Source organism: Rhinoderma darwinii, chromosome 2 (assembly GCF_050947455.1).
Source record: "Rhinoderma darwinii isolate aRhiDar2 chromosome 2, aRhiDar2.hap1, whole genome shotgun sequence".
Taxonomy (NCBI): domain Eukaryota; kingdom Metazoa; phylum Chordata; class Amphibia; order Anura; family Rhinodermatidae; genus Rhinoderma; species Rhinoderma darwinii.
In genome coordinates this window covers 279,703,296-279,723,627 of record NC_134688.1, presented here as the reverse complement: position 1 = coordinate 279,723,627, position 20,332 = coordinate 279,703,296, and the positions used below count along the sequence as shown (strand labels likewise).

The 20,332-nt window shown below is 44.3% G+C and overlaps 1 protein-coding gene across 1 annotated transcript in view; it reads right to left on the bottom strand.

Annotated features, from left to right (window-relative positions):
- Positions 1-20,332, bottom strand: part of TANGO6 (transport and golgi organization 6 homolog) — a 48,874-nt gene that overhangs the window by 11,752 nt on the left and 16,790 nt on the right. Inside the window, exons 6-14 of the mRNA XM_075853327.1 lie at positions 19,954-20,119; positions 16,665-16,738; positions 16,047-16,159; positions 15,444-15,620; positions 6,068-6,200; positions 4,945-5,133; positions 4,730-4,861; positions 2,741-3,094; positions 2,602-2,659 (exon numbers count right to left, since the gene is read on the bottom strand). Of these exons, the coding sequence (XP_075709442.1) occupies positions 2,602-2,659; positions 2,741-3,094; positions 4,730-4,861; positions 4,945-5,133; positions 6,068-6,200; positions 15,444-15,620; positions 16,047-16,159; positions 16,665-16,738; positions 19,954-20,119 (1,396 nt within the window). The remainder of the gene's footprint in view (positions 1-2,601; positions 2,660-2,740; positions 3,095-4,729; positions 4,862-4,944; positions 5,134-6,067; positions 6,201-15,443; positions 15,621-16,046; positions 16,160-16,664; positions 16,739-19,953; positions 20,120-20,332) is intronic.

Here is a 20,332-nt window from a genome sequence, read left to right as displayed (position 1 = left end):
TCTGGTCCCAGGAAGCAGATCTTGGACATCACGGCTGAAAGTGGAACATGGTTTGTTTACATTACAGCACCCGATTGATGTGGCAGTAAGGACACGCTACGTGCACAAAATGAACCCACACAGCTCACCGTTAGGCTAAGTTCACACGGGGCGGATACTATCCGCCCTGCGTGCCGCAGGAAATTCCGGGCGAAAAACCGCACCAAACTGTGGTGTAGTTTTTCGCCCGGAATGTCCGCTGTGTAAAACTGCTAGCAGGCCGGCCTCCTGAGATGACGTTTCATCCCATGTGACCGCCGCTACAGCCTGTGATTGGCTGCAGCGGTCACCTGGGATGAAACGTTTTTTTTGCGGCGGAATCGCTGCGAACTTACCGCAAAAAAACGCAGCAACTGCTATTTGTTGCGGGTATTACCTCTTTATTGAATTCAATGGGGAAAACCCGCAACAAATAAGCAGCGTTTACGCAAATACAATTGACATGGTCAATTTCTTAGCGGTTTTTTTCCACTCAGTATTTACGCAGCGTGTGGATGACATTTGTTTTATCTCATCCACTTTGCTGCTACTGTATTAGCTGCGGATTTTCCGCAACGAATTCCGTTGCGGAAAATCTGCAGTATTTACACAACGTGTGAACTGTCCCTTGCAGACGTATTTTGTTGTTATGGACAATCTCTAACTTCAAAATAGGAAAAAGTGGAACAGGAATTAAAGAGGCTCTGTCACCAGATTTTGCAACCCCTATCTGCTATTGCAGCAGATCGGCGCTGCAATGTAGATTACAGTAACGTTTTTCTTTTTCAAAAACGAGCATTTTTGGCCAAGTTATGACCATTTTTGTAGTTATGCAAATGAGGCTTGCAAAAGTCCAAGTAGGTGTGTTTAAAAGTAAAAGTACAACTGGGCGTGTATTATGTGCGTACATCGGGGCGTTTTTACTACTTTTACTAGCTGGGCGTTCTGACGAGAAGTATCATCCACTTCTCTTCAGAACGCCCAGCTTCTGGCAGTTCACAGACACACAGCGTGTTCTCGAGAGATCACGCTGTGATGTCACTTCCCCAGGTCCTGCATCGTGTCAGACGAGCGAGGACACATCGGCACCAGAGGCTACAGATGATTCTGCAGCAGCATCGGCGTTTGCAGGTAAATCGATGTAGCTACTTACCTGCAAACGCCGATGCTGCTGCAGAATCAACTGTAGCCTCTGGTGCCGATGTGGCCGACACGATGCAGGACCTGTGAGTGACGTCACAGATCTGCACTGCCAGAAGCTGGGCGTTCTGAAGAGAAGTGGATGATACTTCTCGTCAGAACGCCCAGCTAGTAAAAGTATTAAAAACGCCCCGATGTACGCACATAATACACGCCCAGTTGTACTTTTACTTTTAAACACGCCCAGTTGTACTTTTGCAAGCCTCATTTGCATAAATACAAAAATGGTCATAACTTGGCCAAAAATGCTCGTTTTTTAAAAATAAAAACGTTACTGTAATCTACATTGCAGCGCCGTTCTGCTGCAATAGCAGATAGGGGTTGCAAAATCTGGTGACAGAGCCTCTTTAAACCAATTATCTACTGAGTAAGCGACACATACGGCAAATTTCTGCTCATCCAGCGCACTTGGGCAGGACTGGACTGAATAGGAAAATCAGATGTAAGCTACCTGCTGCCATTTACTACATTCTCAAATTACACAGGATATTAGCCACATTCCAAGGTTGGGGGAGGCTACTCAAGTGACGGACCATTCATTTAACTTGACAAGACAAATAATTTTTCTTAGCTACTTGTCAGCCATATGTTGAACATGAAAAACTACTGGAGACTCACGAGCTATAGAAGAAAAAACCAGAGGAGATCCAGCGATAAAGATGGCTAAGTCTCACTCGACTTAGCCATGATTAAGGGCACAGCCAGAGCCTGAAACGCGTAGGCTATCTATTGCCGCATATCACCACCTTGTCTTTTCCTCCTGGTGTTTTTCAAGCATTTTTCTTGTACTCGAATAAAGTGGAAACCTAGTTTTTCCTAGTAACATCTTTATCGCTGGATCTCCTCTGGTTTTTTCTTCAATTGCTGCCGCGTGCCGTCGTGGTCGATCCGGGCGACTACAAAGACTGGAGTGTTAGACTGGTGAGCTGGAGGTTTCCTCCCATTTCCTTTTTCCTCTGTTATTTTTACTCACGAGCTATACATGCATGTATCTATCCAACAGGATAGAGTGATGATGTTAGACACCCAATCAGGGTCATGAAACGTTATCTTCCTAAAAACGTAGTATCTCGTGAGTGGTATTCAACAACGGGACATTTATTAAAACAAATTTTTTTTATTCTTTTTGGAAACACCGGTATTTCCTCTTAATCTAAGAGCAGGACTATTTTTTTGTGAGAAGTTATTGGGAATTAAAAAGGTTTTCCCATGATCAATATTGGCATTGCTCCATTAATTTCATAGAAACTGTCGAGCGCTATCTTCGGCAGCCCCATAGAAATAATAATAATGATTATGGGAAAACCACTTTAATAATTGCCGGCTAGATGTATATACATTAGGCATCTTGCTTCTGGAGACCATTTCTATTCATGAGATTACCTTGTATCGCTGACAGATACACAAAGGGATCGTCTTCCTCTAAATTGTCCACAAAGAGCTGAAAGAAATTGAAAGTTCTATTAGGAGAATCTGAAAACAGCGCCATCTAGTAGATAATAAGACACATTTACCAGCTTACCTGCATCACCTGCTCCCTGCGTTCCAACACCTGAGGATGCATTTTCTCTAGTAGATGAGTGAGGGAGCGCAGAGCTGCTGCCCTGGTGGGTACATCAGGATCTTTGGCGGAGTTTAGAATCTCCTGTATGTTTTGTAGGTCAGAATTTCTATTTGGCCTTTGCTGTTTTGCGTCCTTTTTCTCATAGTCAGGGTCATTATGTGTCCTGTGTGTTAGGGGAACAGCACAATGTGTGGCAATGGTAACTCGCAAGTCATGAGCCAGCTCTTGAATAACTGGCTCTGGATGGGACTCCATTACTTTTTCCAACACTGGTATTAATGTCTTCAAATGTACGAAATCTGTTGAAGTCAGCTGTGTGTAAAAATATGTCAGAGATAAATCAGAATGATGCAACGGAAGTTCTGATGAAATGATTTTACAGTGTATGCGATTATGATGGAGTTGTGCAATCTTAATGCATTTCAATGGGCTGCACACAGCAAATATTCCCAGGCAGCCCTAGTCTAAATTAAAGGAACACTCCAAGCAAAATACACTGTTATGTATCATGTTTGGCCGGAGGGGGTGTTTTTTTTAATCTTTGTGTCATGTACTAGCATAAAACAGTGTATAGATTTTGTCTGTAGTGATTCTTTAATATGCTACTCTACAATGATTATAATTTAATTGGAAATACTAGTTATTCCTGTGCCCACATGTCAGGGGCGCTGACGGTCTAAAAGGTATCATGTTATACACCCTGTAACCCCACAGAACAAACAAGTGCTTTCTTTTCAGTTATCAATTTATTTATCCATTTCCTGGAGGAATAACAGAGGAATGGCATAACGCAGAGTTCTAAGGAAAAGATGTTCCAGGATTGTTATTTTACAGGGAATCCAATTATGTTACTAAAATAGAAATGTCAGGAGAGCTGGGGTACTCTTTAAGGGGTAACAAATAGATTAAGAAAACTAGTTCGTCCGATAGCATGCAATATGTATTAAAGGGGTTTTCATGACGTTGGGCGTTTTTTTTATACTGATGACCTATACTTGGATATTTCAAGAAAACATAAGCATTTTGAACCCTTTCATTATGGGCAGCTGTGTCATGTGATCTCGTCTGACCACCAAAATAGACCAAGCTCTCATGTGTAGACGGGAGGTCAGTCTGTCCAGTGTAGATGACTTCCTGTGAACCACAGGATTACATCATAGCCTATCAAATCCCTCCTGGCAGCAAGGAGACCCCCCCCCCCCAACCGGCTGCACCCTTCTTGTTCCTCTGTATGTCCCCCATGCATATAGTGCTGCTGAAAAGATCACTTCTGCCCTTTCTAAGGAACCAGGAGTGCAGTGATATCATAGGTGAGTCCATACAATGATTAGCTTCAGACTCGTGTATTTCTATGAGATGCTGCTCCTCCCTGCCTCCTGTGTAAAAACGGACATGAAGAAACCTATCTTAAGCAGGAGACAGGGAGAGCTGCATCAAATATGAATACACTAAAACTCTACAGTGTTAGTACAGAATACAGAACTTCTATGTCACTGATCTATCATTTGCTGCACTTAGATAGCACTCAGAGCAGAGTTAGTGCAGTGTGATGAGACACCGCCCCATCTGCAAAGCCAGAAGCGTAATAGGAAATGTAGTCTGCTTTAGGGGAACCATATCAGAGAGGAAGAAGGAACCAAGATGGCAGACAACCCATAAATGGCACATCAACTATAAAAAGGTATACACAAGGCATACACAAGAGCCTCTACAGTATTCTTTAATTATAGCCTATGCTGCAAAAATATAATAATTTTGCTGGACTGCTTCTTTAAACTAGTTTTTCTGGAAGTCACTAGAAGTTCTGATAAATAAAAAGAAACAGGGGCTCAGGGGAGCAAATGTTAATGATATCTTCCTGTTATGCTCGATCTTCACCTTTTTGGTTTTAGGTGGAGATAGCCTTTTAATGTCAGGTTCCGTAATCTACAAAATTCCTGCACTTACCTCTACAGCTCCCAACATGGCGGCTATCAGTCCCATTGCCATACTGAGTGTCTGAGATGCTACAGTGCCTCCCTCCGAGGTGGCAAGGCTTGTACAGGCCCTCTCAAACGTCATCAAAACAAATTCCACAACCTGTACACAGATAAGGACATGTTAAATTAAAATAACGGCAATTTGGCTTTAAGAGTAAATTTATCTCCAGAATCATTTCTCACCTGCTTAACATCTGTAAAGATGGAGTCAGAGATCTTCTCACAGAGCACTGACAAAACCTGAAGAAGCTGAAGCTGTTTCTCTTGAGACTGGTATCGAAGTGTAAGCTTACGTTCTATATCTAAAAGGCTATCCTCTGGACTAGGAATGAGGTCTGGTCCTTCTTCTCCTATAGTAATGGGTGTCAGCCTCTAAAAATAATCAATGCAGAGGTGTTGTTGTAAGAAACTGAGCAATCCAATAAGAGACGTTCAGACAATCAATGTCAAAGGCAGGCACAGTGAGGGAATTTATCAGAACTATTGCATGGTAAGAGTGCAATTTTTTCAGAAGTCCTGTAGTAAACAAAATTAGCAACCAGAAGGATTGCCAAAGGCAGCTGCTCCACTTTTACTTTAAAATTATATTGATGAATCGAAGCCCAATGGGTTAAGATATGGGACAAATTTTCTGAAATCAAACCGCATCCATTGAGCAAATGTGGATTTCAAAGCTACATTTTCATTCTATGTCCTACTTTATTGTAAAGATATATACAATTGTCATTGTCAATATATACACAATTGTCCTTATCAGCTATCCTATGGCGCGCTATACTGCTGAATGGATACGGATTCTCGGTTTATAATATATAGACTTATTTGACTTGTTGGCTGATTCTGTCGAGGTCGAATAGATCCACTGACAATCTAATGTGTAGGACAGCCATCTATAGTCAGGGAAAATCTAAATATAATGTTGAGTAACTGTGGCTTGTTTAACTTATTTGATGTAATTTTATCTAGCTGAGATGTTGTATTACATTACTTATATTTATGCATTCATATCCTAAGGCCCTGTTCACCTAACGTTTGGTCTTTCCGTTCATCTGTTCCGCCAGAAGAACAGAAAGACAATCGGAAACTAGTATTTCTATTTGCAATACCTTGATTACAATGGTATTTGTTTTCGTTCAGCTGGCGTCTGTTCCGCTAGGTTTTCGTTTTTCCGATGAGTACAATAGCGTAGTGTACTGCGCTATTCTTCCCGTCGGAGTGGGGGCTCATTTGAAAGCTCTTTTCAATACAAAAACGATTTCCTTTAAAATAAATAGGCTATACGGGTAGTTTTGTAGAGCAGGGTTACCTTAAGGCAGTATAGAAAGAAATCAGCTGCTAGACCCGTGTGAGGATTAATGGAGAGCAAATCCACTAAACACTGCAATCTCCATTGCTCACTGGTCACCCTCTTATAAAGGGCATCATCATCATCATCATTGCTAAAAGAAAAAGCCAAAGAAAATATCTGGTTAAATAACAGGGTATAGAAAGTGACATTTTAAAGTGCAATTTTAACATTAATTATTTTTTTAAACTCAATGTAATGTTCCCATAGTAAAAAGTGGCAAACCCTAAGATAACAATTTTTTTTAAGCCTACAGAGGTTGTCACTTCCCTTCTTGCACATAGAAGTCAATGAGGAAGCTAATATCTGTAGGCTGTTCGATTAGGATCTGTCTGCATACGTCAAATATGAAATAATGGGATTATTTGAGTAATCATTGTAAAATCCTTTTCTCGTCTAGTCCAGTGGCGTAACTACCGCTGTAGCAGCCGTAGTAGATGCTATGGGACCCGCGGCATGAGGGGGCCCGTGCCGCCCGCCAACACGCCCCCCCACATATGCCTGGTGGCACCGCTAGCAGGCGTTATGGCTGCTACAGCGGTAGCGACGCTACTACGGGGCCCGAACCGCTAGCCTCTAACATTTATCGGCCGGGCAGTACGGGCCCTCTCATGCCCGGTGGCGTCACAAGGACTCGAGGTGGCCCCGGTGCTAGCAACAGCCACCCCCTTTTGCAGTAATTGTACCTGCGCCTATAGCACGCAGGTACAAATACATGCATTAGCACTGAATGGCCGGGCACGTTCCTTGTCCGACCATTCGGCGCCTTACAATGACGGTGATCGGCGGGGCAAAATGACTTGCCCCGCCAATCAGCATCTTTAAATGACGCTAGCGTCGCGATGACGTCATCGTGCCGCTTCCGTGGTTGAAAGGCGCTGATTGACGGGTCAAGTCATTCTGCCCTGCCAATCAGCCAATCAGCGCTTTTCAACGATGCGCCGCTTGCGTCGTTCAGCTCCAGCAGACCTGCTCAGAAGAGAGCTCATCTGCATTGCCACCGGACGGCGCGGGAACAGGATCAGGTTGAGTATGTAAATTTTTTTCCTCCTAAAACGGTGAGTGGCATTATCTACAGGGGGGGTCTATATGTGGGGATGTGGAGCACTATATACAGGGTGAGCTATATTTAGGGCACTATCTACAGGGGTGGGCTATATGTGGGACACTATATACAGGGGGAGCTATATGTGAGGCACTATCTACAGAGGTGGGGTATATGTGAAGGACTATCTATAGGGGGAGCTAATTGTAGAGCACTTTCTACAGGGGTGGGCTATACAGTGAACGAAATAAGTATTTGATCCCTTGCTGATTTTGTAAGTTTGCCCACTGTCAAAGTCATGAACAGTCTAGAATTTTTAGGCTAGGTTAATTTTACCAGTGAGAGATAGATTATATAAAAAAAAATAAAAAAAATCACATAGTCAAAATTATATATATTTATTTGCATTGTGCACAGAGAAATAAGTATTTGATCCCCTACCAACCATTAAGAGTTCAGCCTCCTCCAGACCAGTTACACGCTCCAAATCAACTTGGTGCCTGCATTAAAGACAGCTGTCTTACATGGTCACCTGTATAAAAGGCTCCTGTCCACAGACTCAATTAATCAGTCTGACTCTAACCTCTACAACATGGGCAAGACCAAAGAGCTTTCTAAGGATGTCAGGGACAAGATCATAGACCTGCACAAGGCTGGAATGGGCTACAAAACCATAAGTAAGACGCTGGGTGAGAAGGAGACAACTGTTGGTGCAATAGTAAGATAATGGAAGACATACAAAATGACTGTCAATCGACAATGATCTGGGGCTCCATGCAAAATCTCACCTCGTGGAGTATCCTTGACATTTTTAATGTCCTGGTGGAGGGAAGGAGGTTGTCACTCAGGATTTGACGGTACATGGCTCCATCCATTCTCCCATTGATGCGGTGAAGTAGTCCTGTGCCCTTAGCAGAGAAACACCCCCAAAACATAATGTTTCCACCTCCATGCTTGACAGTGGGGACGGTGTTCTTTGGGTCATAGGCAGCATTTCTCTTCCTCCAAACACGGCGAGTTGAGTTAATGCCAAAGAGCTCAATTTTAGTCTCATCTGACCACAGCACCTTCTCCCAATCACTCTCAGAATCATCCAGATGTTCATTTGCAAACTTCAGACGGGCCTGTACATAGGCCTTCTTGAGCAGGGGGACCTTGCAGGCACTGCAGGATTTTAATCCATTACTACGTAATGTGTTACCAATGGTTTTCTTGGTGACTGTGGTCCCAGCTGCCTTGAGATCATTAACAAGTTCCCCCCGTGTAGTTTTCGGCTGAGCTCTCACCTTCCTCAGGATCAAGGATACCCCACGAGGTGAGATTTTGCATGGAGCCCCAGATCGATGTCGATTGACAGTCATTTTGTATGTCTTCCATTTTCTTACTATTGCACCAACAGTTGTCTCCTTCTCACCCAGCGTCTTACTTATGGTTTTGTAGCCATTCCAGCCTTGTGCAGGTCTATGATCTTGTCCCTGACATCCTTAGAAAGCTCTTTGGTCTTGCCCATGTTGTAGAGGTTAGAGTCAGACTGATTAATTGAGTCTGTGGACAGGAGTCTTTTATACAGGTGACCATGTAAGACAGCTGTCTTTAATGCAGGCACCAAGTTGATTTGGAGCGTGTAACTGGTCTGGAGGAGGCTGAACTCTTAATGGTTGGTAGGGGATCAAATACTTATTTCTCTGTGCACAATGCAAATAAATATATATAATTTTGACTATGTGATTTTCTTTTTTTTTTTTATATAATCTATCTCTCACTGGTAAAATTAACCTAGCCTAAAAATTCTAGACTGTTCATGTCTTTGACAGTGGGCAAACTTACAAAATCAGCAAGGGATCAAATACTTATTTCCTTCACTGTATGTACGGAGCTTGGTTCTGGGGCTGTATATATGTACTGAGCTTTGTTATGGTGCTGTATGTATGTATGAGCTTGGCCTGGGGCTATATGTATTGAGCTTGGTTCTGGGGATGTATTTATGTATTGCGCTTGGTTCTGGTGCTGTATTTATGTACTGAGCTTAGATCTGGTGCAGCATATATGTACGGCGCTTGGTTCTGGAGATGTATATATGTACTGAGCTTGGTTCTGGTGCTGTATTTATTTACTGAGCTTGGTTCTGGGGCTGTATTTATGTACGGAGCTTGGTTCTGGGGCTGTATATACGTACGGAGCTTGGTTCTGGGGATGTATATATGTACTGAGCTTTGTTCTGGTGCTGTATTTATGTACTGAGCTTGCTTCTGGGGCTGTATTTATGTACTGAGCTTGGTTCTGGGGCTGTATCTATGTACTGAGCTTTGTTCTGGTGCTGTATATATGTACTGAGCTTGGTTCTGGTGCTGTATGTATGTATGAGCTTGGCCTGGGGCTATATGTATTGAGCTTGGTTCTGGGGATGTATTTATGTATTGCGCTTGGTTCTGGTGCTGTATTTATGTACTGAGCTTAGATCTGGTGCAGCATATATGTACGGCGCTTGGTTCTGGAGATGTATATATGTACTGAGCTTGGTTCTGGTGCTGTATTTATTTACTGAGCTTGGTTCTGGGGCTGTATTTATGTACGGAGCTTGGTTCTGGGGCTGTATATACGTACGGAGCTTGGTTCTGGGGATGTATATATGTACTGAGCTTTGTTCTGGTGCTGTATTTATGTACTGAGCTTGCTTCTGGGGCTGTATTTATGTACTGAGCTTGGTTCTGGGGCTGTATCTATGTACTGAGCTTCGTTCTGGTGCTGTATATATGTACTGAGCTTGGTTCTGGTGCTGTATATATGGTAGAGCCTGGTTCTAGTGCTGTATTTATCTATTGAGGTTGATTCTGGTGCTGTATATATGTCAGTGCTTGGTTCTAGTGCTGTATTTATGTGTGAGCTTGGTTCTAGTTCTGTATTTATGAACGGAGTTTGGTTGTGGTACTGTATATATGTATGAGCTTGGTTCCGGAGCTGTAATTATATAGGATATATTTATAATAACAAAATTGCAGGGAAGATGGTATTGGTCTCAATTCATTTTATATTTCATGGGAACCGGTCTGGTAGTTTTAACACCTTGTACTGCCAACATGCGTTAATACGTGACCTGACAATATTTCCAAATGTATGTTTTTTTTCAGATGCAGAAAAATCTATAAAATCCACTTTTAACACGGTGCACACTATATGCTAATTACTCATTAAGGGGTCATGGGGCGGTGCCGCTATACTGAAGAGTCACATAGTCCTTCCTCCAAACCCACCTTTCCATGTTGGATTGAAATCCCCCTTGCTGATACAACTTTCTTAGATGCGCCATTGCCTTGTACTACTTGGGGGGCTGTGTGGCACTATACACATGGGGGAGTTTGGTGGAACTATTTACAAGGGGCTGTGTGGCACTACTAAGGGGGAGCTGTGTGGCACTATCTACTAGTGGGGCTGTATGGCACTATTTACAAGGGGGAGGGCGGTGGCGCAATCTACAGGGGGCTATGTGTAGCGCAATCTGCAGGGGTCTGTGTGTGGCACTATCTACAGTGGTCTGTGTGTAGCACTATCAACTAAGGGGGGCTCTGTGGCACTATCTACTAAGGGGGGGCTCTGTGGCACTATATACAATGGTGGGGGGCTGTGTGGAACTATATAGAGGAGGAGCTGTATGGCGCTATATACAGGGGGGCTTTATGGCAATATCTACAGGGTGGCTGTATGGCGATATCTACAGGGGGGCTGTATGGCATTACCTACAAGGGGGAGGTGGGGGTGCTATCTACAAATGGGGTGTGACACTGTCTACAGGCGGGGCTGTTTAGCACAGTCTACAGGGGGGCTGTATGGCAAAATCTACAGGGGGCACTATAATAAGGAGGGCTGCGTGTGGCACCTGGGGGGCCCCAGTCAAGAGTTTGCTATGGGGCCCAGTCTTTCCTAGTTGCGCCCCTGGTCTAGTCCATTGGGGATACAGACCATGGGTATATGCTGTTGCCACTAGGAGGCGTGACACTAAGAATAAAATTGTTGGCTACTCTTACAGCATATATCCCTGCTACAGAAACTGAGCTAGTCAGTCTGTAAAGAAGTAGTAAGAGAAACAGAACACAAAATTAAAAAACGATAATATCAGAACCATAGAAGAAACCATGCCTGATGGACAACATTATAAACTTCATGACGAAAAAAAAGTGGGAGCTGTGTCTTCCAACGGACTGGACGAGAAAAGGATTTTACGGTAAGTACTCAAAAAAAAAAATCTGATTTTCTTGTTCGTCTCATTGGGGGTCTGTGTCCCAAAGCTGTCAACATGGGTGCAAACTAAAAAAGGGAAAAAGCATGTACTCCACAGATGGACGCAACACCTCGCATCCAAGGAAAGCATCTGCAGACGCAAAGATATGCACCCTGCCGAATTTGGGGAACGTGTGCAGAGACAACCAAATAGCCGGCTTGCAGAGCCGAACAGTCGAAGCCTGAGGTCAGGGGAAGAAAGATTAGACGGTCTACGGAATTGGAAGTGGTTCCACCGGAGAAGATTGCCCTCTGAAGCGGACGTGTGTGTGAAACTTGGCAAAAGGAATAGCCTCGATAGACACCACCACGTTGCCCAGAACCTTCATACAAAAGCGCATAGAGGTGCGAGATACCCGCCGCAAAGCGCAGAATTCCTGCTGCAGGGTGGAGAGTTTCTCCGGAGGAAGGGACACCCAACCTGAGGAAACTGAGCCTCCGAAAGAAAGTCAGGCAGGATTTGGATTGGTTGACGACAAGCCATCTAAAACAAGCCAGTACATCCAGAGTAATTTGGAGGCAGGTCAGGGACTTAATAAGAATATCAAACAGATAGGGGACGAACAAAAATTATGATGATCACAGAAAGAATTTATGTGGAAACCCACAGGGCGACGGACAGCCTAAACACGAGGGGCAACAAACTAGTAGTGGTAAGGGAGAAATGCAAATCACAGGAAGCGATGGTGGGTTGAGCATATGTACATACACGTCCCTGATGTCAACTGAGAAAAGGAAGTTCCCCTGTTCCATGGAGGCGATCACCGACCAGAGGTACTCCATGTGGAAATGTCAGCTGTTTTAGGTCCAGAATGGGATGAACTTAGTTACATAGGTAGTAAGGTTGAAAAAAGACATACGGTACGTCCATAAAGTTTAAGTTGAACCTTCCCTTTTGGGGACAACAAAAAGATTTGAGTAGAATCCTGGAGGAACAGGAACAAAGACTTCTTGACTCAAGAGAGAGTCCAGTGCTTGAAAAAAGTTGATCTTGTACCCTGAGAAGACTACTTCACACACCCAGGCATCAGAAATGTAAGAGACCCAGACGTCCTTAAAAAGTAGAAGTCTGCCCCCCACTCGAGACAAGAGTGGGGGCGCACCTTCAGGAGAAACTGGCCACTGCAGGCTTAGCGGCCTGCCAGAAGGAGCACCAAAAGCAACGGTGCTTGAAGGAAGGTCTGTCCTTGAAGTTCTGGTGGGAAAGTTGTCCGGATGATCGTGGACTGAGGAATCTGTGAAGAGGAATCTGTGAAAGGTCCAAGTTTCCTGGGATTAAAAGCACGACAAGCCTTAGTTTGGGGCAGGTGAGTGCTTTTCCCACCTGTTGCTTCCAAAATGATTTTGTCCAAGCAGGTTACAAAGAGATGGGAGCCAACGAAGGGCAGAGCTGTCGACAGACCAGAATTTGAGACCTGATGTGTGATGTACCGTGACCATGGAAGAGGAGGCGCAAGCAACAGGGTGACCCACATCCAGGGAGGCTTCGAATAGGTATTTGGTAGTGTCGGGCAGCTGTTGAGAGATTCACCAGATCTTCAGTGGGCACCCCTGAAAGAAAACCATTACAGAGTTGGCGAGTTCATTCAGTAGAGGCTCTGCTGACACATGTGGAAGAAAAGTCGGGCTGCAATGCCGAGCCGGAGGCCTCAAAGGAAGACCTAGAGAAAGAGTGAATGCAGCAGTCCAAAGGATCATGGAATGAGGCGAAGTTTGCCATAGGAAAAGAAGTGCTCTAGGCCAGCCAAGAGACTGGAAAAACCACACCCGGAAGCTTTGCTAATTTTGAAGAACTATCTTCTGGAAAAGGATAAAGGATATATAAGATCCAGGCGAGAAGTCTGGGCAAATGTCTTAACAAGAAGTCTCCGAGGAATGGAAACAATCTATTTAGGGGGGGGGGGGGGTAACGGGTCTGCATCTGTAATATGTTTCTGACCTACATTCCCCCATAGAGGACAACTTGGAGGATTGTTTGTCATCCAACTCCGAAATGGACTTTGAGAGTTCACCTTCGCAAAGCTTCCCAGTGAGGGGAAAAAGCGGCAGATCAGTCCCCTGGAGGGGGAGGGGAAACTGATGAGGCAGGAAAACTGAGGGCACGTGAGGTTCTGATCTGTTTAGGAGGCTTGCCACGGGAAGAAGTGGACAAAGTCCCCTAAAGGTTGGTCGGCAAGGCAAGCCAAGATGCCCAAGGACGGGCGAATTTGGAGTGGTCACTGATGGCCATGGAAAAGGAATGAGCCCATTGCGGTTCAGCTTCAGCATTAGGCGTGGGCATTGCTGGGGGTGGCTGAGATGGCTGGGCATCCACATATGCCAGACCTGGAGGCAAGCATGCATCACATGGAGTAGATTGACCACATGAGAATTTTTGGCCACATGTGGAACAGGCAAAGTGAATTACATAAGGTAACTGTCGGGAGGATTCTCCTCTGGTGTCTGCCATGGCTGTATAGGGGTCATCACCTTCCTCAGTAACAACTTGGAAAAACGAGGGACTATGACTACTCAATATGCTGCCAGAGGACGGGCTGTGACTCCCTTAGAAGGGTGTAATGGACGCCTGAGGTTACCTAGAGAGCTCTAGGCTTCTGATAGACGAGAAGGTACACGGCATCACAGGAACTCTGGGGCTGCTGTTGGCATTGGGACTGTGTTGTACATTTTCCATATTGGTAGGATCTGCCTTTGGCACCCCCTCTTTAATTCCCAAACCCTGAGCCAGTAAATTACTGTAGTGTAACAATATCTACAACACAGCAGGAGATGATGACCCGCCCCTTCACCATGGCGCGATTTATTGCTGTGTCACGTGACGGCCACACACCAATTGCTAACCAGGAGCAGACAGAGACTTGAAAAGCCAGTGGCCCGCATAGGGAAATGGCGGCCATGGGACAAAGGCCATAGGGGACCATGTCCCTACCTTAGGTTCCCCTAGAAAAGGAGCCTGCGGCCTGCCAGTAGTAGCACTGCGAGCAAGAAGACGTCCGACGCAAGAGCGCTGGGAAGAAGAGTGTGCCAGAAAGATGCACCATAAAAAAGTGGGACAAAAGTAGAGGGGGTAATACTCCCCTGTCCTGAAGTATACTTCATCCCCAGAATTAAGACCAGCAGGGAAGTCCCCTCACTGCATCAGCTGCAGTGAGGTGGGACACTGGTAGGGCGCAAACGGGGACAATCCTTAGGTTGGTGGGCAACAGAGGAGCTTGGGTACTTGTCCCTGTTGACTTCAGCAGTGCAATAAAACACAGAGCCTGAAAGACGTTAAAGAAATGTAACCGTGCTTGAAAAAGAGAAAAAAAAAATAACAAAAGACAGCCTACTGTACCAGCAGGGGTGTCTGCCTCCTACGGACACTAAGCTAAGATTGACTAGCTCAGTGCCTGTAGGAGGGGTATATACTATACTGGCCAGAACTTTTTATTCCTAGTGTCACGCCTCCTAGTGGCAACAGCATATACCCATGATCTGTGTCCCCCAATGAGATGAAGGGGAAAATGCATGTAGGGATGATTTCTTTTAAATTATTGCATTTATACAGAGATGCTAATGCTTCAATGGAGCCTGTCACCTGCAATAATTTAAAGTGTAGCTAAACGTTTGACAAACTTCTGACATGTCCTAGTGACATGTCAGAAGTTTGGATTGGTGGGGATCCGAGCACGGAGACCCCCACCAATCGCTAGAACGAAGCAGCTGAAGCGCTCAGCCGCTTCGTGTCTGTTTAGCTTTTTCCGGAAATAAATGTATCGGTGTACGGACTCAATAGAAAGTCTATGAGCCTGTACTTCGATACATCAGCTTTCCGGAAAAAGCCGAACAGAAACGAAGCGGCTGAGTGCTCACACGAGCATTTCTGCTGCTTGTTTTAGCGAATGGTGGGGGTCTCCGTTCTCGGACCCCCACCAATCCAAACTTCTGACATGTCAGAAGTTTGTCAAACGTTTAGCTACACTTTAATTCTACGATCTTATGGTGAATAACAGCAGTAACAAGGAGACCACCTCTCACCTCTGTTCTTCCCTTACAATTATCATTGCTCCTCCTTGACTCCCAGGCTTGATGTGGATATAGTGAGGCACAGATGGAAGAGAGGATTCCATGCCACTGAGTCCTGCCAGTGCTGACACTGCTGATTCTCTGTCTGACTTCTCTAGGTACCAAAGGAGGATATCCTGGGATGGGGAACTGTGAGGAATAATATTTGAAAGGTTATAAAGCATTAATTTATCTGTTGCATGAAGAAGATGTTAATAGATCATTACGACCCAGCATCAACACAGGCCTTAGGTCCTGTTCACACTGAGTTTTTTTCCAGGGTTTTTGCTGCGGAAACTGTGACAAAAAACTGCCAAATTCGCCTCCCATTGATTTCAATCGGAGGCGGAAGCTTTTTTTTCCAAAATGAGCGGGAAAAAACACTTGCGGGAAAAAGAAGCGACATGCCCTTTCTTCGGGCATTTCCGTCTCTGACCTCCCATTGACATCAATGGGAGGCAGGGAAAGCGTTTTTCGCAGCATTTTTGCCACCTCAATTTTCAATGTGTTTTAATACTGCAGCTATAAAGCAGCCTCTCATATTCACACAGAATGTCTCAATCTGTGTATTCTTACCGTATGTGGGATGCATTATGCATGGCAAAACAGTACAATGTGAAGATGACCAAGAGGATTTGTCTGCTGAAATTCAATATGGCAGCTGTGGGATCATTGCCCACTACAAAGACCTGCAAATAAAAACAGAAGTTTAAAAGCAAAAGGCAAACCTCTTTATTGTTGGGTCTTTATGTTTACATTACTCTACACTAGAACAAAGACATCTGATGATAAATATGAATGAGTCACGTATGCTTTTCTCCAATATTCATAGAGGCTTCATCCTCACCACTCGTTTTAACCCCTTTGCCGGTTTATCAGTGCTTGATACAACAGGCCAATGCCTGGATCACATCTGTTCCCGTGTCTCTTCGTGGCAGCACTTCTTCAGTGCTCTGGCCTTGTTTTGCATTGACCAGGAAAAACCCTTTCTGTGCAAGGTACAGGTGCCCCAAACATTGCACAGGCAAGAAAGGAGGAGGGGGTGGGGAGACCATGTACACATTATTTACTGAGATAGCCAGTGCTCTTCACTTCTGATACCACAAGAGATTCTTCATGAATAAAAGGACTGACTAAAAAAATATAATCCTGGGAAAAACTTTAAATGATGTGTAATGCCAGCTGACCACTTACCTTAACAATGTCCTCAACACACTGTGACAATACAGATTCTGACACTAGGATCTCTTCAGGGGCTGGAGATTTCTCTTAAAAGTAGAAAAAAAAAGTGAAAAAATCTTCACATTCGCGCATATCAGGGCACATCCAATTTATCATTTAAACCAGAAGTCTGCCTCTAGACAACCCCTTTCCATATTCCCTATTAGAGCATACTGATGTATTAGGAGGCTTACTATTCAGGACCACCCTCTATTAGCCAGAGCAGAGAGCTGCTGAAAAACTCTCCATGTGAACAAACGTATACAAGAAAAGCTATCAATCACTACGTTTCGGTGAGGGAAGCTGTATGAGTCATTTCAAGGGCTTCTTTATAAGTCCTCTAGAGAGTAGCAAATGACATTGTGCAGTTAGAAATATAAAGTATCTAGGAAATAGGGTTTTACAACACTAACTGGAGATTTTCACAGTAGTAGATATCACCTATTACTGTCTCCTTTATAAGATGAATAAACTGGATGTCATATGGATTGTGTACTGTAAAGGTAATAATTAAACTTAAATGGACACTAACTATTCAAGCAACTTATGCTAAATGTAATAGTATACCTGATATAAATCAACATTCTAATCTGCTTACTGTTAAAATGTAGTTGTTTTATACATGCTAATTCTGTGTGAAGTTACTGCCACTAGGTGTCTCCCTTCCTGTAACCTGCTGTCCAACTCCTGTTGTCAAGCAAAATCCATCCCTAGTTACGGAGCAGAATTGATAGACTGCAAAAAGTGGGGTGTGTCTTTTTACTGCCTGCCCGTACAAGTCCGTGGAGAGAGGAGCAAGAGTAGGTAGCAGAGAGAGAGAGAGAGTGAGTCAGACACAGACACGCTGTCAGTACAAGTGTGTGAAGAGGGTTGGGAGGAGCAAAGTCAGAAAGACACAGACAGAATCTGCAGCAGCTTCCCGGAAAGTTATATCTCACCCCAGTGCTAGAATGCCAGCTACACTGCTCATTACTGCTGTGTAATCTCTTCCATGCTGCCGTATATATATATATATATATATATATATATATATATATACACTACCGTTCAAAAGTTTAGGGTCACTTAGAAATTTCCTTTTTTTTTTTAAAGAAAAGCAGTTTTTTTTTCAATGAAGATAACATTAAATTAATCAGAAATACACTCTATACATTGTTAATGTGGTAAATGACTATTCTAGCTGCAAACGTCTGGTTTTTAATGAAATATCTACATAGGTGTATAGAGGCCCATTTCCAGCAACCATCACTCCAGTGTTCTAATGTATTTCTGATTAATTTAATGTTATCTTCATTGAAAAAAACTGTGCTTTTCTTTCAAAAATAAGGAAATTTCTAAGTGACCCTAAACTTTTGAAAGGTAGTATATATATATATATATATATATATATATATATATATATATATATATATATATATATATATATATATATATATATATATATAAACGGCTAAATAATACAGAATAGAAGTCATATAATGTCCTGAACTAGTGTTATTCCTCATGTACATACATTTGATGCTTATTCTGAAAATCACCTGAAAAGTTAGGTACGCTTTATGGTTCTCTCATGAATGCAAACTCTATATGCCCTATTAAAGGGACTGTCCAGGAATAAATTTTATTAATATTTTAACTTAATTGGACATATATAAGTAACTTTCTGATATAGTGTCAATTTACCTCTGGCTTCATCCGCGTATATATCCCCAACATCCCTGTGTATTACCCTCAACATCCCTGTATATAACCCCCATCATGCCTGTCTATAAACCCCATCATCCCTGTATATAACCCCCATCCTCCCTGTGTGATTATTACTGGGTGTGTGACTGTGTAGGGAGCTCGGTGCCTGTAATTAGAGCAGGGAATGACCCTGTGAACATAGGGGGGCATGGCAGTATGCAAATAGCTGAGATGCTGTGGAGGGAGGAACGGGGATATAAGGCCTCATTCACACGGCAGGGTTTCCCGGCCGGGTGCCGGCCGTTCATAAATCGGCCGGCACCCGGCTGCATTAGGAATAATAGACCCCTAATGGGGCTATTCACACGACCGATTTTTTGACGGCCGGGAAATCCGGCCGTCAAAAAATAGGACATGCTCTATCTTTGCCCGGGTACCCGGCCGCCCGGCAACCATAGAAGTCTATGGGGCCGGGTATTACACGGCCATCACCGGAATGTGTTCCGAGTGATGGCCGGGTTTCCCGGCGCTTGCGCTCTATCTCCTCCTCCTCACAGCGCAGAGTGCATGTGAGGAGGAGGAGTTGATGCCATTCTGACGAATGGCATCGCTGTACACGGTGTGGCAGGGCCGGGGTGTACAGCAGGTGGAGGGAGCGCTGCGCTGGCTCCCTTCCCCTGCTTGAAAAGCACCCTGGCACGGCGACACCTTCGATGGCGCTGCTAGCAGCTGCGGCTGCTGCTACTGTAGCGACGCCACTATAGCAGAGCAGGGAGGTATCTCCCCGCTCTGCTATGTGCTAGCCGCACTTTAGCTCCTTGAAGGAGCGGAATCCCCGTGTTTTCGGGGATTCCGCTCCTGGACAGAGCGCTTGATGTCTCTGTCCATATCTGGGCAGTGACATCAGGGGAAACTCCTGAAGCGGAATCCCCGAACACATGGGGATTCCCCTTCAGGAGTTGCCGCTGATGTCACTGTCCGGATCTGCCCGGCCCGGCACGGATGCAAAACTTTATGCAAACCGGCCGGGCAGAATGGCCGATTTTACCGGCCGGCACTCGGGCTCGGGAACGACCCGTTCGTGTGAATCCCGCCTAAGCTGTCTCCACAGGTGCAGCAAGGGATCATAGGTATGGTGGGTTACAAGACAGGAAACAGGAACAGAAGCAAGGGATGTAAACAAACAGAAAGAGCAGCAGTGACGATTGAGATCAAACAGAAACTGGTTAGAAAGTATGTAGGGGGTTTAAGGGAAGGCAAACCCTGGCTGGGGTACACTTTTTAGAAAATATTTTTTTCCTGGCCAACCCGTTTAAGGCATGTGGATATATGGCATATGGCCTCTGTATTTGCCAGACTCTCTATGAGCCAGACTGGTGAACGGATCTGTAAGATGGACATCCGTTCATCTGGCCATGACTTACCCCAGTAAAATTGTCTCCAATCTGAAAGCAGTGGTCTCTGATGAGACAACCCCTTTAAGTTTAGTTTTAACTTGATTTTGCTGCATGCTGCTGTGTTGCATGAGACTAGGTTTTTATGCAGCACTCATTTAGTTTGACTGAATGGTTCTTACCTGCTTCTGTCGTGGTACAATACAGTAAGGGTTTTAGAATCGGTAGAATTAAATATTTCTCCGCTAGCTGGGGCTGAGCCCGTCCCATCTTCAGAAACGTTTCAGTGGCGACTCTTTGAAACTGACGAGCTGTCAAAGAGTTTTGGATGTGGAGCAAGTCTAGGATCTACAGAAAATGAAGAATAAAAGTTGCTAACTAGCCTTATGAACCTACCAGTTGGCACAGTAGCGTGCCTTAGTGTGTCATACTTTTACTTCAGTAAAGAGCTATGCGAGTGACTTTTGTTTATGCAACCGTAACCAATCACAGAAACATTTAGCAACATGTCCCTCCACTACGATACAATGGCATACAACATTTGTATAATTGGAAGTTGTC